The 25,106-nt window shown below is 38.4% G+C and overlaps 1 protein-coding gene across 1 annotated transcript in view; it reads right to left on the bottom strand.

The window, feature by feature from the left end:
* The window catches only part of LOC116635773 (protein eyes shut homolog), a 602,300-nt gene that overhangs the window by 18,172 nt on the left and 559,022 nt on the right, over positions 1 to 25,106 (bottom strand). The window contains exon 15 of the mRNA XM_032410093.1: positions 9,837 to 10,009. Within this exon, the coding sequence (XP_032265984.1) occupies positions 9,837 to 10,009 (173 nt within the window). The remainder of the gene's footprint in view (positions 1 to 9,836; positions 10,010 to 25,106) is intronic.

Here is a 25,106-nt window from a genome sequence, read left to right as displayed (position 1 = left end):
CTTTATATTATGCCCTTAGCCTTTAGTGTGTGTCAGTATGAGAAATGACCATATACATAATGTCTCTTCATTTTCTAGAAAATTGTCATCAAATATATATTTTTCTGTTTAATTTCATTTTTTAAAAAAATTGGAGCTTGCTCAATATGTTTTCATTAGAGTTCAGTGCCAGGGCACAATTCTGTGTCCTTGATGTGATGACTGGTATGCTTTCTTTTATTAGAAAATAATTGAGTAGCAATCTTTGTATTTTATGTTTTGCTTTGATTTCCAGGAAATCTAAAGCTAATTTTACATTCAGTTGCATGCTGTGTTTTAGACTTAGTTTTGTCTTGTATTGCTTGGTGTGCCCTTCTTGTCCCTCTCCATACCTTCTCCTCTCTTCCTTCTTCTCTTCTCTTCCTTTTCTTTCCTTGAGAGAAGGGCATATTTTATCTTTCTACCACTATCTCGGCTACTTTTCAAATATATGTCTTTTATTACTGTGAGCTCTTCCTTATGCTACTTGGAGTGTCATTAATAATAAAGTCAGCCATTGAGTCAGGTAACTTGTGTAGGAAGATTTATGGCTGTTTCAGGAGTCCCAAAGGCTTATTTACAGAAGGTCTGGGAGATTATATTGATTATATGCATATGCAATCCATGGTTATACCTCAAATAATCATCATTCACTTCACAAATGTTAATCGAGCACCGTCTATGTGAAGTGCACACCTCCAGCTCAGTAAGCGTCCCCTGATGACTTTTTAATACATTGTGCCTTACATTGGTCTCTTCCTTTCTAGTCTCAGAGGTATTTTAATAATTTAGAATTTATCTGGCATAAGTTTCCTTTTCAGATGAAGAGGTTTACTCACATTTGCAAGCGCATCCTTCTGTTCTTCTGCATGATTTCCTACAGGGGCTCTCACTCTTAGGAAAGCTACCTTACCACCCCATATGAGTCTATCCAAATCTTACCTATGCGTTGATACCTAATTTAATTCCATTGTTTTCTATTACCTATTCAGGCCTCAGTAGTGGGAAATAATGCACATGTTGTGTCATTGTTTAACAATTAAAGCAGTCAATTTCTTCCTTTTTTCTCGGAACTGTGATTTAAATTACATATTTTGATTTGATTTTCACAGACTTTTGCCTGGTCTCCACTTAAATCATTGGCTCTTTGAAAGGAGGGACAACTCTATCTGATAGTACTTTGGATCTCTTCATGTGGCTTGAGTGGTTTCTCAATAAATATATTTTTAAAATCATTTAATAATCAGCTATACTTTATAGAGAATGAGTTTCTTTAAAAAAATATTTTATTTGGTCATTTTGAAAAGTTAATATCTACTATGTTGATCATAATGGTTTGAAATATTTTTAAACATCTTTTATACAATGAAACTACTGTCTTTTCAAACTAGGCGGTTTAAAATATTTTAACTTAAGCATCTATTTAAAACTAACCCATAGGGGCACCTGGGTGGCTCAGCCGTTAAGCGTCTGCCTTCCGCTCAGGTCATGATCCCAGGACCCTGGAATCGAGCCCCGCGTCGAGCTCCTTGCCCAGCAGGAGGCCTGCTTCTCCCCTGCCTGCCGTTCCCCCCATGCTTGTGCTTCCTCTCTTTCTCTCTGGTTCTCTCTGTGTCAAATAAATAAAATCTTTAAAAAAAGATTTTAAAACTAACCCATATTTTAAAAATGAAATTGATCAAACTGTCTATGTGGACCTGGCCTGCATTTAACACAAGTGTAATCTAATACTTTTTTCTTCCTTTGTAGGAGGAGGCTGATTATGGAGTGCTTCTTGTGTACCAGGCACTGTGCCGGCCTCTTGACTTCAGTGACCGCCCAGTGTTAGGACACTCAGCCAATTCTGCCTCTCAGACCACATGGCTTTCTTGACTGTTTGCCGTGCCATATTCCTTGGTCACTAGAATAGCGTGGTACAGGAACGTTTGCTTTTTTAATTTTTCCTAACATAAATTACACAGATTTTAACAAAAGAAGAAAATGAAATAATATTTTGCAATCTTTATATCTTTCATGATCATGAAACTTGTAGTTTGCTTGTGACTTTTCAATATTGCTACTAGAAACTAGAGGGAGCCTGTTTCTTAGTTCCCCAAATTCGAAAGTAAAGTTTGTGGTTGGATCCTATCACTGTCATTCATTTCAGATTAAAAGGTGGGCAAATCTGCCTCAGGGGAAGAGGCAACCAAGTCCTGTCCACAGAAATTGACTATAAGCGGGGTGCCTGGGTGGCTCAGTTGTTAAGCGTCTGCCTTCGGCTCAGGTCATGATCCCAGGGTCCTGGGATCGAGCCCCACATCAAGCCCCACATCAGGTTCCCTGCTCCGCTGGGAAGCCTGCTTCTCCCTCTCCTACTCCCCCTGCTTGTGTTCCCTCTCTCGCTGTGTCTCTCCCTGTCAAATAAATAAATAAAATCTTAAAAAAATTTTATTAAAAAAAAAGAAATTGACTGTAAGCAAACTTTTTTTTTTTCCTGCCTTCCTAAGGTGGGGGACAGGGCTTATGTTTCAACATGTGAAACATTTCAAGGGAAGAAACATTAGTAGTAGAGAGCAGCAAATTAAATGTGAGTGCTTTTTGTTCATTACTTAATGTTATCTTGAATAGAAAATAAAAAGGACTTTGTTGAAGAGAAACCTTTTATAGATGTCTGTCTCTTTAGAGGTTTTAACCTTTCCCTCACTACCTTATAAAAATTAGTAATCATTAATTCAGGACTTGACAAAGAGAATGGACCCTCCAGGGATTTTGGCCAAAAATTTCCCCCAAACAGAGATTTCGACATATTCTCTTTTCACACTTGAGCAGCCCAATGTTCAGGAAAGTTAAGTTACTTGCCTAAAGTCCAAGGTTAGGAAAAAGCAGTTGTTTCTGTTTCTTTCTACTAAGATTCACCTGCAACTTCTATTCTTTTAGACACTTGAAAAGCTTAATGTTCATATAAACCTTAGAATTGTTATATATAATTCATTTTCTCACTGAGTTTCATTTATGATTTAGCAGGTTGTATTGAGGAACCCAGAAAGAAGACTAAAGAACTAAAATGTGCGTTCCTAGGAATTATAACTAGTTCCTATTTAGTTTTTACATGTATTATAAAATTGTAGAGATAGAGGATCTAGTATACATGTAACCACATCCTTACTAATCATCAAGATGGGATTGAAAGTAGGGGAAATAAAGACTAAAATTCATGTTTTTTCTATAAAGAAAGCTTGTGAATTATCTACTCTATTCTCACATGGCTAAATGCACCTGGAAAGGAGCATGTGAAAATAAGGCAAACATTCCTGAAATTACCATCTGTAAGTGCCGTGGACCCTTTACTATCGGAAAAGCCAAAGACTGGGCAGGAAAGCACCCCATGAGTCCGGAAGGCTTGAAGAACTGAACTTCTCCATTAGCTTGAATTAATTTCAATGAAACCTCGAGCTAGGTGCACCATAAAGTATCCTTGGCATCAAGACTGTCTAAGTAGCTTGAAAATTTGCCTGTTTCATTCAAAATGCCAGCATGTGAGTAGGTTTTCTGTACCTTAGGGAATGAGAAATGAGTGGACAAAAATTGCACTAGGGATGGAAAGAATGTAAGAAAAATGGAAACATTTTCAATATTTTCCAGGCTAAAAAGTTAAAAACACACATATTATAGAATCTCATTGGGCTAAATGTCAACAATATGCAATAGTTAAAATTTAGTGGTATAAAAATATTCCAAGAAAAAAGCAATTTACCAATAATGTGGGAAAAATAAATTGAGAGATTTTATGATTCAGTAAAGGTTATATGTGTAGTTGTAAACCATAGATTCTAACAGGAAATACAGCTACAACCGAAAAAAAAAGAGCAAATGAACAAGCTTTGAGTGTATGAGAAAAGAAACTGGGCATATTGTCTGTCTCACAAAATAATTAAACCAGAGTTCTGCTAGAAATAGAATGTGTTAATGACTAAACTGGATTGCAAAATATTTACCTTAACCTGTTATTTCTTTTTAGGTTAAGATCAATAGTCCTGTGAACTGTCAAACCCAGATGCCATTGCTTGCTGACCACCCTTCTTTAGCTTCAGTTTAATTTTTAGGGCCGGTTTAGGGCCCTCCTGGTGAACATTGTGTATTCCTGTACTTCTGGAACTAGGCTCAGATTTTGAATCATTTTTGGTGGCTATGACCCTGAAAGCCATCCAATTCAAGTGGTCTCTTGATATTTTCCTTATCACAGTGCCATACCTCAGTGGAATTCCTAAGGAGTTTGGGGTGAGGCCATAGTGAGAAGAAAAGCTATGCCAATCAGGAGTTCTCCTCTTTCTTAAATGGATTTTTCTTCCTGTCAGCTGTAGGTAAAAATGTTTTAAGGGACTTGAAAATCACTTTTCCCCATCAGTCAGACATCTTAAGAGTAAGGGATAGACCAAGTCAAATTTCACCACTTAAATTGTAACTCTAGGATAGAGAATCTCCTCCTGCCACTCTCTTCTCAGATACATACATGCACTTTGAAACATTTCAGACTACTTAAAATACCGGGACAAGGGCATTTTATCAACCAGTTCTGCATGCCATAGGCTGCACAGATTTCCACTCATTTCATGTGACTGGTAGTTTTCATATTTTGATTGTGAAATATAAACAATACAGTGTCCTGGGAAACTCACTGGATTGGTGGTGTGAAGGCTTAAATTCTCAGTCCCACTAACGCAGAGTTTGACCTCTTTCAAAGTAGAAGAGTTGGGATTAAGTGATTTTTAAGATTCTTTTCAATCCTAGCCATTGATGACTCATTTAAATACCAAGCTTAGTTCTGAAGTTATTTGAATTTTAATGATTATACTGCCCCTTTTTTAGGTTTTCCTAGATAACTGGAGTATGATGGTTGTTGATAAATATGTTACCTCTACATCATTAGTTCCTATGCTATATTTAGTTATGGAATGGCTATTATAAGGGACTGCTAAGATGTAGAAATAGAGTGTTAGTGAACTCATAGATTATCTACCGTGTTTATATTTATTAACTAATTATTACACAACTACTAATAATTGGATTGAGAGTCCAGAGACTCTCAATCCAATTGAGATTCTGAGATTTTTGGTACATTATTTAATTTCTCTGAGCATTAGTCTCCTCATTTATAAACTGATACTGTTGGACTAGAAGATGATTGGTAATGTCCTGTGGTTCTACACTCCTGGAACTCCCTATACCAAGATGTATATTTAGTTCATAATATAGCTGAATTATTTTTTTAAGAGTGTTGGTCTGAGTTTGGGATCTTGAGAACAAGAGGAGAAAATAATACTCTGTATTTTATAGCACTTTATACTTAATAAAGAACTTAATATACATTACCTTCTATGACTTTTGTAAGGTAGGGAAAATAATACTTATTATATCAGTGAGGGTCCTAGCAGTGAACAGATGGTATGCCCACAGAGGGTACTTTGAAGGTAAGGGAATGAAAAGATCATTTACAAAGATGTGGGCAGGGTTTAGGGAAACTACAAGAGACAGGGTGTTGCCCTGGGGTTCGTCTCAATGGGGAGCTGTTTCCACTCCTTGGCCTAACGTTGGGGTAGGTGAGGATCTCCCAACAGAAACTGTGTCCTTGGGTAAAGGTAAATTTTGGCGACCTAGTGGCAAGGAATCTAGGGAAATAAATACTCTGTCTTGCTCTCCTGTCCTCTGATCGCCTGTTGGTGACTTCCTTGGCTAAACTCAACTGAAGGCAGACTGAGGGGGAGCCCCTTGCTGCAATCCCCTGAGAGGGCCTCAGGAGGAGTGACAGTAGAACCAGGAAGGGGGGGGCAGATGGAAAATAGGTGACACACTTACTATTGCCACTTTACAGATAATGAGTTATCTCATTACTGAGAGAGTTAAAGGACACGGCAGAAACGAAATCATTAGTTACTAGAAGCATCAGGATGCAAGTTTTCTGCTTCTTAGACTCCTGTTTACAGTCTTCACAGGCTTTTTATTTTGTTAGCATGAAATTAAAATTCTTTACCGTGTTTTCCAAGATTCTATATGATCTGCCTTCTGCTTGCCTTTCCAAATTCATCTTATAATACAATCTCCCATTCTGGGAATACTGGCTGCCTTTCTCTCCCTCAAATATGTAATATTATTTTCCTGTTGCCAGGTTTAGCCTCTGCCTAGAGTACTTGTCCCACATGCCTTCACACCTGGCTAATTCTCACTAGATGTCAGCTCAAATGTCCCTACTTACAGAGTCCTTTCCTGACCGTCCCAACTAAAATGTACTCTTCCAGTGAGTTTTTATTTCCTCTTTATTTCCTTTCTGGCATTAACTCAATCTGTATTTTTCCTCACTGATTTGTGGATATGGTGTTTGCCGGCCTCCTCCTACGAAGGCAGGGCAGCTGTCTGTCTTCTTAAGGGACTATTCCCAGCACTTGGTCTGGAAATAGTAAACAATCTTAATACATTAGTGAATAATCCATACTACAAGCACAACTCCAAGGAAGGGAGAAAAGAACAAAGGTTACCAGTGCTTGACTGTATTTTGAGGCAAGTGACACCCTTTCACCATCCTTCCCCTCTCCAGCATCATCAGGTTTGCCATCAATTGCATCTTGTTCTTGTCATTCAGAAATTATAAACATGAGTTTTGATTCTTATTGGGGGTGGGGCTTATTTACAATAAAGATGGTCAAAAACTAGGTAAGTGTGAAAGCTGTTAAGTCAGGGGTTCCATGTACAAATTAATTTTCCTTCTAAGACTTAAGGTTTCTTGGAATGGGGAGGTAGGAAGGAGGAAGGGAAAAGAGGACTTATTAGTTAGGCATTCGTGAGTTTAAGGATGCTGGTACTGAATTCATTGATAATTTTTCCACCAGGTTATAAGTATAATAAAAGTGAATTGAACCCCAGGCATTTCTTCTACATTCTAGGTGCCCATAACTGAGTAGAAATTATGAAGCATCATCGACAGTACTGGTTATGACGCAACTGGGAACAAGCTGTCTGGGAATAAGAAAAATGCAACTACTAGCAAGACACAGGAATGCCCTGAGGCCTGGTTTCAGAGGCCTGGGTGCTATCTGCTCTTTATTTTGTTTTTTAAATTAACTTTTAGTACCATAGCTACTCTGTTGGAAAATTGCAAAGTCAATGGGTCAATGGAGATTTAAAAAAACAGACTTAAAATTAGACTTAAAGTTTCTCCCTGTCATTTTGGATCAAACTTTCTTCATTATTTCTACTTCACCACAAACATGGTTTATAGTTCTTAAAATCAACTTTAGTATAAAAATTACTATAGAAAACAACTTTCATTTGGGAATCTAAAACCTATAGTCCCATCCCCCACATAATAATTTATCCTGTCAAAACAACAGCATCTAAGATATGATTTTTTTATGACTTATTTTTTATAATGAACCAAACTCATTTTATAGCACAGCAGGGTATATAATTAGTTAAGTTTTGTTCAGAATTCTATGAGGATGACACAAGTTTTCTGGCAGCTTTTATCATACTTTGTAGACTCTCTATGAAATAATTTTATTGCTGTCACTATTTCTATCTATCATCTATCTATCTATCATCTATCTATCTATCTATCTATCTATCTATCTATCTATCCATCATCTCTATCTACCATCTCCCTATAATCTATTTATATACATAGCAATATCATTTATTTATACACACACACACCCCCAAACAAACTTTGGGTTAATCCCCCAGGGTTTCATCATTTGAGCTATTAAGCTTCAAAAATCTAGCTTGCCCTATTGTTAGTCACTATTCCTTATGTTAAAATGTCCTATTATTTCTTTCAGTTTCTAATAGCTATCTTTTGGGGAGTAATAGAGGTACACTATCTTGGTAAAATTTTGAGTACTTTGCTGTTCACTATAGTCAAGAACTATTTCTTGAAAACTATTATAATCAGTTTTTATTATTTTAGAGCCAGTAAGTTGAAGTGTATATACCAAATGTATGTATGTATGTATATATATATATATATATATATATATATATATATATATATATATATAATTTTTTTTTTCTCTGCACTATATGGTGAGTGATAGAGATTCAACAACAATAAAAACAGGCACAGTCACTGTCCTCAGTTCTCTGACAGAGAACCCAGGAAGGCTTCCCTAAAGAAGTAAGGTCTGAGTTGAAACCTGAAGGATAAATAAGTGTTAGCTGAGTGTGGAGGGGAACATGAGAACATTTTAGGCAGAGGAAAGGGTATGACAAAAATCCCTATTCCAGGATGGAGTGTGGCATATTCCAGGAACTAAGAACTGCCATTTTTTAAAGATCAAGATCTGTCTCTAATGTCATTATGAAAAAGACTGATTTCCATAATAAGCCAGACACAAAACTCCATCTCATTATTTCATAGTCACACCTTATGACATGATTAAAATTTCTGTCATGAAATCACTAGTATTTTAAACCTCCAATGTCTTCCATTTATCTACACTTTTGACTTCTGGAGGAGAGTTAAACACACATAGAGTCAAAGAATATAGGATAAAAATGTTTGCATTAGTGTATTTGATAAAGTGATCTGAGAGAGATTAAGTTTGTTCTTACCACACATATGAATATGATATTACAATAAGCCCCGCATATTATGCAAAGGTGTATCTAACCCAATTGGTGATTGGCTCCTGTACGCCTTCTACACCAGCCTCTGTTCCTACATAGGAGAAGTGGAGGCTCAAGCTTTATCTTCCAGGTGGAGGGTGAGGTGGGAGAGAGTAACAGTGGATTATCCAGGCTCAGGAAGCCAGGAGATAGCAGGTGAAACTCCATGACCCCCTATTTTCTGGCTTGATCTCTTGAGATTCCTTAACCGCGAGTTACGTGGATTCCCTGCCACACTGTTCTGAAGTCCCAGCCAGCCCCAAGACCTAACATCATCCTTACTGATACTCAATCTGGAAAGGACAGAAGCCAGCAGGTGGCAGCAAGCTGAAGCAGGAGCAGGACCCACTTGGATTGTGCCACTGGACGCTGACAGGCTGGGCAGGTTCACTCAGGCCATTCCGTTAGCCTTAGAGTAACACAACTGTGCCTGTTACACAGCTGAATTTTTAGGAGTCTGAGCATGGTGTTATGGAGGTCTTCTTTTATACGAATTTTACTGTGATATTTAGAACTACACTAAATATGACAAAATGAAATATGAAGCATTGATTTTTGGAAGATGCAGAACTTGAGACCTTCAACAGCATATGCTTTCCTGATTTTCTCCATAGACTCATTTTACAATGTCCCCATTTAGACCTTGTGTTTGTGGTCACTGTTCACCTTAGGGGTTCTCTTGCCTCAGGGGTTCCTAGAGCTTTAGCAGAGGATTGTGGTGTGATTGAGGAGATTTGAAGATGGCAGTGTTTTATTAACCCTCTCATCAATCTTGCCTATAAGGGCAGGAATAGGGGAAGGTGGTCAGGGAAGTTATAGGAGGAGATGAAAGCTTGAAATGTAGCATGAGTTCTTGCTTGCAATTTGGGGATGATAGGCGGTAGAGAACCACACTCCTTCTCCTGCCAGTGTTAGCTGAGTGGTAGTCCATGAAGACGAATTTATGCTATTAGGCTACAAGGAGCACAGCAGAGGAATGACTTTGGTTCATCTCTATTTATGATGGCTAGCACAATACTGCCCTATTCCTCCCACTCCCTCCCACCCTGTAGTGTGCTTGTAATGTGGAGGAAATCCAGATCTTATGCAAGTTCAGGATTATTATATATTTTTCATTTTACTTTTCCAAAAGAAAACTGACTTAGTTAATTTGTGAATAATCAAGGCTTGAACTTCTGCCTGACCTTGTTCACAGTAGACTCCAGTGGTTCCCAGGGGACAGTAACAGGTGTATCCATGAGGCAGAGCAGCACAAGTTGCCCCTTTGCTACAGTGCTGTGGAGGCTCATGTGCAGGGTCGCAGGGGGAAACGGTCTCTGTGCAGAATTCTCCTTTCCACCCGGTGGTACAGTCACAGCTGCGGGTTGAGAAAGAGGGTCCCATGGTTTGAACACTTGAGCAGATATGGATATATACACTTGCTGATGGTAACTTGGCAGTTTTGACTGAGGTTCCAAGATAGAAAAGATTTTGTACATCAAAGCGAATTGTGAGTCAAACTACCAAGAGCCAAACTGTCAAAGGAAAGAGCTAATAACTGATTATAGGACTACTGGACTCCACATAAAAAATTAAAAAAGGTTCAGCACATGGAAACTGGAGACTTTAGAGAATCATTTCTTTGGAAAAAACAGCATTGTAAGTCCCTCTCCCTGCCTGACATCACCACTAAGGGAGAGGCTATGAGCAGAGTCGCTGCCTCCTAAACTTGAGCCTAGAGAAAAGAAATTCGGCTTGCTATATGTTCCCTCACTTTGGTGAACACATAGGTCCAGCTCCTGGGGCTGCAAAAGGAACTGTGAACCCCTCCAGAGGGGAGGCAAATGGCAGTGAATCCCAGGGATGGGTTGTGGCACTCTGAGTTAGGATCAGCTTGGAGACATACCAAAGGGATTTGCCCAGAGGGTATCCTGGTAGCTTAAGAGACCTCCACAGTGAGAGCCAGTTAGTATATACCTGGGGCAGAATCTGAGAGATAAAGGGGACATCCCATTTTGAAGCAGACTGTGTCTGGATTTAGAGAGTGATATTGGGGAGACCCCAATAGGAGAGTGAAGGACCCATTAAATGTAGAGATGCCAGATAAAATGTAAGGCATCTAACTAAGTTTGAATGTCAGATAGACAATGAATAATTTTTCAGTATGTCACATGCAATGTTTGAACTTCAGATAAACAACATTTGAGATATACTAAAAATTATTTGTTGTCTATCTGTTATTCAAGTTTATCTGGATGTCCTGTATTTCCACCCCTAAATCTGGCAACCCTATATACCAAGGGCACATGAGAGAAAGGGTTACTTTTCATCCCTGCCAGGCCCAGGGAACACTAAACCATCAGACAATGGTGCAAATCAAGAAGTCCATTCCAGGATGTGGTGTGTGGCAGAGTCAGAAACCACCAGACTGGGAAAAGACAGCAGTAACAGATCACACCTCTTTCGGAGACCTTTCGTTCACGTGGTAAGCCCTGGCTGAGTTTAGGCCAACAGTCATGCAAAGTGAAGTGTTGTTAGTATTTTGAAGTGGACCCTTTGAATTAATGAATTGAGAGTGTATTTGCAAATTAAAGTGTCTATTAGTTAAGTTGGAGCAGAAAATTCAACGGACCTCCCATGTTTTAAATCCAGGTCCAAGAAAAGGATGACTCCTAAGCAGGTTTAAAAAGACAGTGAGAAACAAAAGTAAATTTACTTTATGAATATATCCATGAGTCCAGGGTCAAACTGACTTGTCCTCAGTTCACTACAGTGGTTTTTACTTAATGGCAAACTATAGACACAGACGATGTTAAAGTGCTGCTGGGGTTGTTGAAAGCACCACCAATAGTATAACTCCTAAAGTGAGCAAGTCTTAGGCTGGAAAAATCCTCACAGATTCTGAGGATTAAAGGCAACTCATGCAGTCCGCACTATGTGGATCAACCAGTACATGACAATACATGTCAATATCAGCATATGGCAGATTATATGCCACGTGGAGGGGGAAGTAAGGACAAAGGAGACTCTTTCTACAAACATTATTGACAACCCTTACCATTTCATAGAAACAATAGCTAAGACCTTCATAAAATTGGGACTAAACCAAAAGAAGAAAATCAAAATCACTTGTAACTTCTGATCATGGTGAGGCTGACATTTTTTTAGCACTTGGCATGTATCTTTCCACAACTTCCTCTAAGCAAATTTTAACATTAAAAATACTGAGAAAAGGGGCACCTGGGTGGCTCAGTCATTAAGCGTCTTCCTTTGGCTCGGGTCTTGGGATCCCAGGGTCCTGGCATTGAGCCCCGCAACCGGCTCCCTTCTTAGCAGGAAGCCTGCTTCTCCCTCTCCCACTCCCCCTGATTGTGTTCCCTCTCTCACTGTGTCTCTCTCTGTCAATAAAATCTTTAAAAATAAATAGATAGATAGATAAATAAATAAATAAATAAATAAATAAAATCAATCTTTACAAAAAATCCTGAGAAAATCGGATATTTACACGTAAAAGAATGAAACTAGACTCCTATTTTAACCACTTAAAAAAATTAACTTGAAACAGATTAAAGAATTAAATGTAAGACCTGAAACTGTAAAACTCCTAGAAGAAAACAGAGTTTTTAGTTTTCCTTTTCTTAAAACATTATATAAATGTAGTGATATTACTGCCTTTCATTCAGGATTACATTTTTGGGATTCACCCTTGCTGATGCATGTAGCCGCTGCATTAACTATCAATACCCTATACCTGATGAACAGAAGTTCATATCTTTTGTGTAGTTGAAATTTCAATGTTTTCTTTATGGTTCGCATTTTTTAATGACTTATTTAAGAAAGCTTTCCCTATTTCGAGGTCAGAAAGTTATTATCTTATGATGTCTTCTCAGACTACTATAGTTTTTTTCCTTTTACATTTAAGTCTTAATACATCTGAAATTATTTTTTGTGTTTGATGTGGGGTTAGAGATTCAATTACATATGGATGACCAATAGTTTTAGCTTTCTTCACTGAAGAGTTCACCCTTTTCCACTCATGAGCCCTGTCCACGTGTGGACTGTCCTGTGCCTCTCTAACCTGTTCCATCCGTCTGTCTGTATAACCTTGTGCCAATACCAACTGTCTTAATTTCTCCTGCTTTTCTAATAGGTCTTGGTAACTAGAATGGCAAGTTCTGCTATCTTGTTTTCTGTTCAGGAGTGTCTTGTCTATTCTTAGCTCTTTGCTCTTGTACATCTTTCCCTTCAAACTAATCCCAAGTTCAAAATAAGCAAATTTCCTTGCTTTCTCCTTGTTTAAAACAAGGTTCATTTTTCTTTTGTTCTTTGACAGTGTGGCTCTTAGGAGTCACAGACCTGTAAGGAGTCCACTATTTGATCCCCTACCTCAGGCAGTCCTTAGTCTTTAAAGCAGGTCCACTGTCACCTGTGCAGCCCTCAAAGGGTAAGTTCATACACGCTTCACATTTTAGCAGGAACTCAGGGCAAAAGCCAACTTTGATGCTTACTTTCTAGAGTCTTGCTTTTGTTTCATTTGAAATCTATAGATGTGTTGTTTTCACTTCAGGTAACAGTGTTCTGAATGTGTACACCTTATATTTTATTCGGATTTCAACATTTTCCTTTGGGAGGGTCACTCAAGATGTATAATACCCCATAGTTCCACAAACAGAACTCCTTATTCCATATTCATTAACTTCTCTTCCACAACCTCACATTCAGTGGTTAAATGTTATTTCACTGAATTGAAATCAATTCAGTGGTAAGATATGTTTTATTCTTTTTATTTTTTTAAATTTATTTATTTGACAGAGACAGACAGCGAGAGAGGGAACACAAGAAGGGGGAGCAGAAGAAGGAGAAGCAGGCTTCCCACAGAGCAAGGAGCCTGAGGTGGGGCTCGATCTCAGGACCCTGGGATCATGACCTGAGCAGAAGGCAGACGCTTAACTGTCTGAGCCACCCAGGAGCCCCAGATATGCTTTATTCTTATAGTCACTTGTGAGATATTATGTTTTTAATTTTTTATGGTCTACAAACAACAGTGATAAAACTCTTATAGTTAAATCTTTATGCACATCTTGATCATTTCTTTTGGATAAATTTAAATATCATCATGACTTCTAGGTTTTGGACACATATTCCAACCTCTCCTCCATAATAATTCTACCAGTTTATATTCCCATCATCAGTGAATGAGAATGCTCCTAAAATAACAGAAGTGTATATACTCAAAAATATGAACTATTTTATAGGCTTTTTGTTCTTTATTGACCTAATAATTATTTCTTCAAATAAAATGACTTAGTGTTTGCCTATACATATTTACCAAGAACATATTCATTTCAAACTCCTATATTTTCCTATATTATTTGGCAGTCTAATCACACTTATGCTTCAACAAAATTCATTTTATCAACTTAAAAAAATTTTTTTTAGTATTTACTATGTGCACAGCACTGTCATAGGTCATAAAGGATGGGCAGAAGATGTGTAAGGAGTGACCTCTGGCCTCGGCGGAGGTGAGGTATGCCGGAGCAAAGCACCATGGGCTGCGTATGCTAAGGAACCAAGTGAGTGGCACAGAGAAATGCTGCTAGATCCAGAAACCAGCATGGGAATAACTCAGAGAGCAAAATTAACACTACCGCCACATGTTCACCAATGTACTGTGAGACTTGGTGCTGGGGGGAGTTCAAAACAAAAATTCTTGTCTATTTGGAAGTTATAGATAGAGGCCTGGGCACATACATAAAATTGTAAAAAAGCAAACCACAGTTTCTGAGGATATTGCCATTTCATCAAATAGAGTGTTTAGCAGAGTTCTGATGAAAGAAAATTTATATGATTATTGTATCTAAGTCAATATTTGTGCAAAAAAAAGTTTGAAAAGTTGCATCAGTTCTCCAGAATGGAGAGAAACAAAATACAGACTTAATCTGCTACAAAATTACATATTGATTTGAGTTATTGTTTGAAGAGCACAAAGAGCATGAAATATGTAAAGACCTTTTCTACAAAAATAGACTGCCTTCTGGCTCACAGTCCTCTCCTGTGGCCTTCCCAGGGATGGCCCCTATGCTTGGTGGCCTGCACAGGGATGCCTCATGTGGGGGTGCTGCTGTCCTCCCATGGGGACCCAGGTCAGCACAGGCATTCTGCTGTGTGCAACCTTCTAAATGTACCTATGGACCTTCAGATTTGAAAAACGGCTTTGGCTGGATGGTTTTAGATATGTTTCAAGTGGCGTTTTGTACAATGGAGTTTAGAATTCAGGAATTTAGAGTGTGTGCAGAGCTTCCTGGGCTAGCACAAGATGCTTTTCCAACTGCATTCTGACATAGGGAAGGCATGACAGGCATTATATGCCTTTTTGGTTGTTTTCCTGTAAATGTTATTTTTTTTTTTTAAATTTGCTTTTCTCCTCCTGTTCAAATTGACAGATTTCCTATTTAATAAATTCTAAAATAAAAAACTCAAACCAAACTAGACTATCTTACCAATTTCATAAAAGAAATAAAGTATAAGAATTTTTATATAAAGACAAAACTCTAATATTGTTACTTTTTTATGATGATTGCGCCATCTAGTGGGTCATTATTATCAACTTAAAGCTAAGAACAAAATCTCATTGTTTTATAGACAGACATAACAATGGTAAAATATTTATTTTTATATTAAATACAGCTTAAATCACACTAAGCATAATATAATACAGATTTTATAAACTTATTTGAAAAGTAAATCTTAAATAAAAAAATGCTCATAGGGTGCTCAGAATTTTTAGGTCTGAAGCAATTAGCTTTATGTTTGAAGATTTAAAAAATTGTATTCAAATACCATATACTACTTTGTTACATTATATTTTAAGAGATATTTTCACCATAATGATTTTATGCAAGATCAATTTTTTCTTTTTGTTCCTTCCCTGGCTTTTTAAACACCCTGTGAAAGGTAAATAATAAAAAGTCTCAAATCTTTATTCTTTATTCTCACTTTGGATGACAATATTTTTCTAAGCCTTGAAATTAATTCATTAACATTTCTTCCTTTAACCACATATTTACTACTTTCCTTGAGGGAAAACAGGTTTTGGAGAGGTATGTGTGTGAGGTGGGGTGTCCACAGCGTGGAAAAAGCAGAAAAAAACCCAGAGAGAGGTAGATATTCATTCATTTAAAGAATGTTTGTTACTATTTTTTTTTTACAAGCTAAGTGTCTGCCACTGTGCTTAGCACTGAGCATTCCACAACACATAAGGCCCCATTCTTGGCCTCATGGACTTGCTCTTTCTGAGAAGGTCAGATCAGTTAGCAGACAATTTAAATATTTTATTTATTTATTTTGACAGAGAGAGAGAGAGCGTGAGCACAAGCAGGGGTAGTGGCAGGCAGAGGGAGAAGCAGGCTCCCCGCCTAGCAGGGAGCTCGATGTGGGACTCGATCCCAGGACCCTGGGATCATGACCTGAGCCGAAGGCAGACACTTAACCATCTGAGCCACCCAGGCGCCCCATAAGCAGACAATTTAAATACAATGTGACAAGTGCTAAGATGAATACTATGAGAGCCCATGGGAAGGACACCTAAGTAACTTTAGTGAGTTCAGGGAAGGCTTCTGAAGTGAGATTTGCCTACATGAATGAGTGCCTCGAGAGGGAACGGCAGTAGAAGATTAGGCTGGAAAAGGAGCTTTGAGCTCAAGGGCTTTGAATAACAGGCTGAGATAGTTCAACTTGTTTTTTTAAGATTTTTTTTTTTTTTAATTTTTAAGTAATCTCTATATCCAGTGTGGGGCTCGAACTCACAACCCTAAGATCAAGAGCGGCATGCTCTACTGACAGAGCCAGCGGGTGCCCCAAGATAGTTTAACCTTTAAGTGACAGACATGGGGAATGACATGACTGATGAGGCATATTTTAAAAATATTAATTTGGTATGTATAGGATGACCCTATGGTGTAACTATGAACTCTCTAGTGATGTAAGTTTAACCTTAGTGGGATCTTACTATTTTTTTTTTAAGATTTTATTTATTCATTTAGAGAGAGAGAGAGAGCAGGGGGAAGGGGGCGACAGAGAATCCCAAGCAGACTCCCTGCTGAGCGTGGAGCCCGACATGGGGCTCAGTTCCTCAATCCTGAGGTAATGAACTGAGATGAAACCAAGAGCCAGACACCTGACTGACGGAGCCACACGGGCGCCCCCGATCTTACTATATTTTTATCATTAGATGAGATTGGGCTCGTTCAGGGTGGTATGGCCGTAGACTATTTTTACCATTAGAACAGGGGTTGGCAAACTTTGGCAGTATACAGTTTGCTTTGTGGCCATACAGATACTGTTGCAACAAGTCTGCCAACTGTTGAAAGCAGCCACAGACAATCCACAAGGGCATGGACATGGCTGTATCCCAATAAAACTTTATCCACAAAACCAGGTGATGGATCAGATTTGGCCCATAGGCCACAGTGTGCTGATCCCTGCACTAGATCCTTAATTGCATGGGGGCGGAGATCAGATCTGTTTTGCTCTCTTTCGTAGTCCCAGGTCCTAAACCAGTTCCTGGCATACAGTAATTTTTCATTGAACATCTGGGGAATAAATAAATCAGTAAATGAATGAGTCATGGCTGGGGCACAAGGAAGTGGATGGATACAGAGGCCTGGACAGGGAAATGGCTTTGAGGGTGGAGAGGTGGAAGCAGATGTGACAAACATCTGGTAAACGTTGGTCTGAAAGATGGAAGATTATAGTAATGGCAAACATTTACCGAGGCTTACCATGTTCCAGGCATTCTTAGCACTTTAAATGTATTAATTCATTTAATCCTCCTTATGATCCTATTAGGAGGATACTATTATCATCCTCATTTTGCAGAGGGGGAACCTCAGGAACAGAGAAGTTAAGCAAATTGCGTGGCGATTTGTGGCTGAGGGAGTCCATGCATTTAACTGCTGTTCTGTGTCTCTCAATCTACGGAAATCTTTGGGGTTTCAAAATTAAATGACTGAAAGGATATGGTGCCATTATTGGGGACAGGGACATCTGGCGAATATAGTTTAATGGAAACATATAAAAATCTTTTAGCTACACTGAGTTGGAGGTGACAGCAGGTGATAAAAGGGCTTTTTTCCTTTAAGTATCTAGTGACATGGCTCTTCAACTTGATGAGAAGCGGGGACCTAAGACAGATTTGTGATAAAGTAGAACAGCAGACAAGTGGTTGAAGCATCTCTTATATAAGCTAAGAATAGTCCAACGATCCTGGGGAATCACTGATATTATACATAGAACTGTTCTCTCAGGTCCATTCCAAAAATGTTAGCTATCCTCAGTTGTTAACACATAAATAATAGTTTGTGGGTTCTGCCTCTAAACACGGAGACATGAGAACACAGAAGAAAGCGTTAGGCCCTTTAGAAATATAGGTAACAGCTGGTCACAGTGGCAATCGAGAGTTGAGTCTTGGAGTATTTTACTAAGATAGTTAATTATTTTACATCTGTGCATTTAGAATGAAACTGATTTAAATTTCTAAATTGCAGATAAACTGGGTTTTATTGCCAATTTTATAGCTCAGAAACATCTATGGATTAATTTTTTCTTGTTACAATAGATATTCAACACGATGAATTTAATTTTCTTGTAATTAGGCAATTCTAAGACTTCTGAAATTTAGGATGAACATTGATATATAAAAGTTAACTGAAAATGAGATGATGGAAGATTTAATATTCTGTGTTTGAATATCACTTAAACATCATTCACTTGCTTACTAAATATTCACCAAAGGAGAAATATGGTGCACCACTCCCCATTGTTACCAGGGTGAATACGAAGCAGAAAACATGGTTTTGCTTCCCAAGGGCTTTATGATAATTTATTTACAACAAATTATTTGTTTGAAATATATATGATATATGTAAAATATACTATTCAAAGTTTATTAGGGCCTCACTTTAGCGCCAGGCACCATGTTAAGTACTTTGTAGCTAGTAACTCATTTAATACCCATATTAACCCTCTGAGGTAAATGCAATTATTAGTTTTCAGTGTGGAGTTAAAAAACAGAGAAATATAACCCCTGCCTAAGCTACTTTTTCAGTTTAGCACATAGATTCTTATTGCTTTGCATAGGAGAGATTCTTTTATATATGTTGAGGCTAATGAGGGCAAATTATTAGAATCATCATTGTGAGATGAGAGCAGAAAGAAAAAGCTCTTGGAGGGGGGCGTCTGGCTGGCTCAGTCGGTAGAGCATGTGACTCTTGATCTTGGGGTTGTGAGTTCGAGCCCCATGGTGGGTGTAGAGATTATTTAAAAATAAAATCTTTAAAAAGAAAAAAGAAAAAGTTATCTATAACTGGTAGAATCATGTTATACTTTATACTTTATGAATTTTACAAATTAGACAAACTGTATATTATATGTACTATTGTTTTTTAATTCAAATATATAAAAAAGTAGAAAACATAGTATTAATCAACTTCTTTAACCAGTTTCAAATGATCAGTTTTTAGCTCTTTAGTTTCATTTGCTTCTTTGTCTACTCTTTTTCTTTTTTGGCCAAAATGTTTTGAAGCAAATCCCATTTATCTGTAAATACTTCAGTATATATCACTAACAGATAATAAACTTTAAAAAAACCCCACAACCAAATATTAGTATCATACCCAACAAAAATAACATTAATTCCTCATGATCATCTAATTTTTGTGTCCAGTTAATTATGATTATCTCAAAAAAAGTTTCTTTGTTGGGTCTTTTTTTTTTTTTTTGACATTTCATAAGGATCCAAACAAGTTCCACAAATGCATCTGCATAGTACCTGTCTTAAGGCTTGGTACCTAGATAAAAATTCTTCCTCTGCATTTCTTTCCATCCACATGCTTTTTGTGTTGTTTGTCCAGTAGAATTTACCATATTCTAGATTTGGTTGTTTATATCCTTATAATATCATTTAACTTGTTTTCCTCTATTGCCCTGATTTTTCAGAGTCTTGTAGATATAGAGGCTTGATTAGATTCATGTTCAGGTTTTTTAATGCGTTCGAGGTGGTCCTGTGTAGGTAATGACATCATATCAGGAGGCGTATAATGTTTGCTCCACATTTAATTATGACTGGCCAGTTGGTTCAAGTGGTGGGTGTTAGCTTGACCCAACCATTTTACAGTTTTTTATCAACCTTTCATTAAATGATTCAAGCAGCCATTATTTTCCCTGATGGTTATAAAATGGTGATATTTCTAATTTCTATTATTTATCCTGCACTTAAATTAGCTCAGTTCTTTTTTTTTAAAAGATTTTATTTATTTGTTTGACAGAGAGAGAGAGAGAGAGCACAAGCAGGGGGAGCTGCGGGCAGAGGGAGAGAGAGAAGCAGGCTCCCTGCTGAGCAGGACCCTGGGATCATGACCTGAGCTGAAAGCAGACGCTTAACCAATTGAGCCAACCAGGTGCTCCTAAATTAGCTCAGTTCTAATAAGAACTACTTCTCATCAATTATCTGGCTAGTTACTATTATTTTATAACAGTTACCTATTGCTGCATAATAAATTACTCCAGACCTTAATGGTTCAAGGCAATAATAACCATTTATTGTTATTATGGACTTATAATAGGTTCCTCTGCTTTCAGGCTTGCCACCTGCAAATTCATTCTCTATACAACTGCCAGAGGGACTATATAAAATAGAGCCCGACCATTATTAAAACTGCTCAGTGGGTACAATCATTTAATCCTTAAGTCTCACAATTTAAGGAAGGAATAAGTGCTAATGACTTCTTACCTAGCTTTGAAGTCACAAGTTGTCATTTACAGAATATCTCTTTTATTTATACAGGTCAGCCCTATTCCTTGTGAGAAGGAACTACAGAAGGATGTGTCTCTTAGGAGGGCCACCTGGAGGCTGGCTACTATACTCTTTACAGGAAAAGAAGGTTGAACCTATCCATCTTTTGCTTTAGTGGAATTTCAGAATAATGAGTGGTACACCGCAATTTCCATAGGTGACAACTTTCTTTTTTAATCCCTTGGTGGAATGTGTGTATGGAGTATCATTACAACTACATGTATTTTATATATTGGCATGTTTAAATCTATTACAGACATTATTCTCTGGGATTCTGAAATGGTCCCATCTTTAGCCAGTGGGAGTCTCTTTAAGTTGGCTTCTGTCTTCTTTTAAAATTGCCCTAGTAGTCTTTGACAACTCTCCTTCTTTCAGGCACAAAAAGACACCTAGGGTCATATCATACATTTCCTACCCCAGAGTTGAATGTCCAATTATACAAGATGTTTTGGTTTATTTATTTTTATTTTTATTTTTTTTAGAAGACCTGGTTTATTTTTTGTGGAAAATGCTATTTGGAGATAACAATTTTGGTACTAGAGTTTTCATTCCTCCCGAGTTACTGTTGTTTCTAGATTTCTTTCATGGACATAGCTAGGAAATAAGTACTTTAGGGGTACCTGGGTGGCTCAGTCATTAGGCGTCTGCCTTCGGCTCAGGTCATGACCCCAGGGCTTAGGTCATGATCCCAGGGTCCTGGGACCGAGCCCCGCATCTGGCTCCCTGCTCAGTGGTGAGTCTGCCTCTCCCTCTCCCACTCCCCCTGCTTGTGTTCCCTCTCTTGCTACGTCTCTGTCAACAAATAATTAAATAAAATCTTTTTTTTTTTAAAGATTTTATTTATTTATTTGAGAGAGAGAGAATGAGAGAGAGCACATGAGAGGGGGGAGGGTCAGAGGGAGAAGCAGACTCCCTGCCGAGCAGGGAGCCCGATGTGGGACTCGATCCAGGGACTCCAGGATCATGACCTGAGCCGAAGGCAGTTGCTTAACTAACTGAGCCACCCAGGCGCCCCAATTAAATAAAATCTTTAAAAAAGAAAGGAAATAAGTATGTTAGAAGAAGAAAATTAAGTCATGAATTCATGTTATTTCTAGTTCAAATTAAAAGTGAGAAGATTTTTACTTTAACTTTATGTCTGTATCTCTTTTCTCTTATGTTGAAAATCTTGGTTCCTAATGAGAAATATTAATATAATTACTCCCTTGGTTTATATCCATCCATTCATTCATCTTCCCATCAAGCTATCTTGCTATCTAGCTATTTTTATCTTTATCTGTAGCTCCAAAATAATACCAATGCTAACACTAACATGAAGACCATAGGATGCAATATAAATTATCTTTATGGTTCTTTTTGTCTTTAGGATATAAAACCCACTGTATTTAGTCAATTTATAATCAATTGAATTAAATTTTCTCTCCTAGGTTATCCCACTAACTTGGAATACAGTTAGATTCATTTATTTCCTTATTTTCTTTCAATGCTTAAGAATTTCTCCCTTTTTTTTATATTCCAGGTGAAACATTGACCTAGTTCCAAATAAAAACTATGAAGCAGATTGTATTTTTAAAAGTAAAAAAAAAAAAAAATTTAAAAAATTTAAAAAAGTGGGTGCCTGGGTGGCTCAGTCATTCAGCGTCTGCCTTCGGCTCAGGTCATGCATGATCCCAGGGTCCTGGGATCGAGCCCCACATCGGGCTCCCTGCTCCGCGGGAAGCCTGCTTCTCCCTCTCCCACTCCCCCTGCTTGTGTTCCTTCTCTCGCTGTGTCTCTCTCTGTCAAATAAATAAATAAAAAGTAAATAAAATAAAAGTCCAGCTGTCATCCTTGTCACTTCTCCTTGTTCTCTTCCTCATTCTACAGGTGACCATTTATAATTTTTTTTTCTGTAATCTTCCTCTGTTCTTTTCCCTTAGAAAAACATGACCATATGTGTATGTGTATATGTAATACACATATCTATATGTATGTATTGATATCTATTTATCTATATCTATCTTTCCCTTTTCTTGCATGCTTCTTTACCCCACTTTTTTCACTTACTACATCCTGAGGATCACTCCACAGTGACATAGCAACACATACAGACTTTTATAGCCATGTCCTCTGTTGGGTAAATGTTCTCTAGCTTTACCAATCAGATACACAGTGACGCACATCTTGTGTCCAAACAAAGAGAGTTTGCTCTGGTAACCCCAGCGTCTCTTTCTCTACAGCCTCACCGCTAGATTAGACAATTTTTTGAACTTTTTCTTAATCTTAAAGGTAAGAAAAAGTATTAGCCTTAACTTGGAATCCCTAGAAAACAGTCTAAAAGCACTTTCACGGGGGCGCTTGGGTGGCTCAGTTGGTTAAGCGTCTGCCTTCGGCTCAGGTCATGATCCTGGAGTCCTGGGATCGAGTCCCACATCGGGCTTCCTGCGCGGCAGGGAGTCTGTTTCTCCCTCTGACCTTCCCCCCTCTCATGCTCTCTCTCTCAAATAAATAAAATCTTAAAAAATAAATAAATAAATAAAAGCAGTTCCACGGAAACGAAGGGGTACTCTGCCTAGCAAGGAGGAGTGAGAGAAGAGCAAAGTGAGGGGAAGGAAGAAAACCAAATGGGCGGCAGCGCGCGCTACCCAGCTGACGGCACCCACTGGTTGCTCGCAGAGGGGGTGTTTCCTGAGGGGCTGGAGAGAGCGATACAATTCTTTGGAATACTGAGCAAGGAGAAAAGTACAGCAGGGAGCAGACAGGGCGACAGCAGGCCCTGTCACACCTTGAACAGAAGAAAGAACTCACGTTTTGCTGCGCTGGCAATGAAAGACTAAGGAACATTTTGAGCAGGAAAGAGACGGGGAGAATTTTTAGCAAGGCTCAGAGGGAGAGAAGTTTAGGGAGCAGGGTATTAGTTGGCAAACGATGGCACATCCAGCACAGGGGCACCAGTAGACCGCACTTAACACTGCTGGGTGAAGTCAGAGGACAAAACGGGCAAAGAATTCTTAACTTGGAGAGTTTGGGGGACCCTAGAGGGTCTACGATTGGGCACTATAGAGTTTGGGAAACTCCAAAATTTTATGCAAGTTTTTGTGTCCTAAACATGTTTATTTTTCAGAGGAAAGGATTTTTAGATTTCACCTGATTCTCAGACATCTGTGAGCCAAAAAATAATCAGGAAACCCAGGGGCAGTGAGATTCTGTGCTCACAGATGGATTTATGTTATAAATAAGCCTCATTTATGAACCTAGTGTAAATCTCAGGTGCCTTTCACCTCTTACAGCCACATTCTCTCTGAACGCCTATGTACTTACCGTCTGTGCAGCTCACTCTTACATTTAGCTTGTTTTTGTAAGTTTCGGTTTTCCTACCCTGTGCTTTTCTTAAAGGAACACGCCTCATATCACCCTCAGTCATCGTCAGAATATGACTTTAAGGTGTTAAAAGAAACTGAGGCGTATTAAACATTTTGAGTTCATTTGAGCAAAGATTGATTTGAACCGGCAGCCTCCAATCTAGCAGATAGGAAGGAGCTCTGAGGAGCTGTAGCAAATGAAAGACTTTTACCGGCAGAAGGGAGTGGGAACAAGGAAGTTATACTGGCAAAAAAGCAGACTGGTTATGGCAAGGTCACTTTCCTTTAGGGGATGACAGGGGCCTATCAGGCAGATTATCTAAGTCGTGCTGATCAGGCGATTCCTGACCGACTGGTTTCAGATTCCACTTCTGGGACAGCCTAAACTATAATTAAGTCTCGGTTTGGTGATGTAGGGCTGAGCATAAGCAACTCCATTTTGGGCCTGTTGTCTTGTTTTTAACAAAGGTCAAGCAAAATGCAAATTAAATGAAGTAAAATCTGCTTAAAAACCTGTTGCACAAAGCACATGTACATATATGGAGAAGTTACAACTAAACAAATCTCTTCTTTTAGCCTTGGCTGCTGACTAACAACAGAAGTAGCTTGCTGGTTCTCTGCTACATCAGAGTGCATCCCAGGAGCATGAAGGCCTTACATGAACTCTGTCTTATTATACCCTCATCTGAGAAGCTGCATTAGGACCCAGCTGGATCTGTGCATGCTGACATACTTGGAGCAGGAAAGCAGGCCTTGCAGAGCCCTGAGTCCCCGCCTTATCAAGCCTGACCTCCCACCTTACTTGGCACAAGACTTCCCCTTATGTATCCACAGGGCCTCCTACTCCCAGCTGTGAGGCAGGGAACCAAAGGGAGCATTTTGAGTTCTTCTTAAGAAAATTTATACCATCCAGCTATGCATTGGTAAGACATTCTGACCAGCTTTGAGATTTTGCATTTAAAATTTGTTCCAAACACTGTGAAATTTATGCTTCTGGGCTGGGACTTGCCTCCTGAGCATTTAAAAAATATTTTATTATGTGTCTTAGTTATTTTTCAGAAAAAGACCAAACTTTAGCTTTGATCTGTCTATACTGTTACCTAGAAATTCAATTTAATATTATCCTGCTTCAGGTAAAAAACAAAAGCGTGGAGCCATGTAAAGTTAAAAGCCTGGCATAGAGGAAAACGTCTTAAACACCATTAAAAAGTATATTACAAAGGAAACATCTTCTTTTAAAAAAGGATTCTTATTATTGAGATTAGAGCAGAATTACAAAACTT

Source organism: Phoca vitulina, unplaced genomic scaffold, assembly GCF_004348235.1.
Source record: "Phoca vitulina isolate PV1807 unplaced genomic scaffold, GSC_HSeal_1.0 scaffold11, whole genome shotgun sequence".
NCBI lineage: Eukaryota > Metazoa > Chordata > Mammalia > Carnivora > Phocidae > Phoca > Phoca vitulina.
Note: the sequence above shows the minus strand (reverse complement) of the source record. Positions and strands in the feature narration are given on the sequence as shown.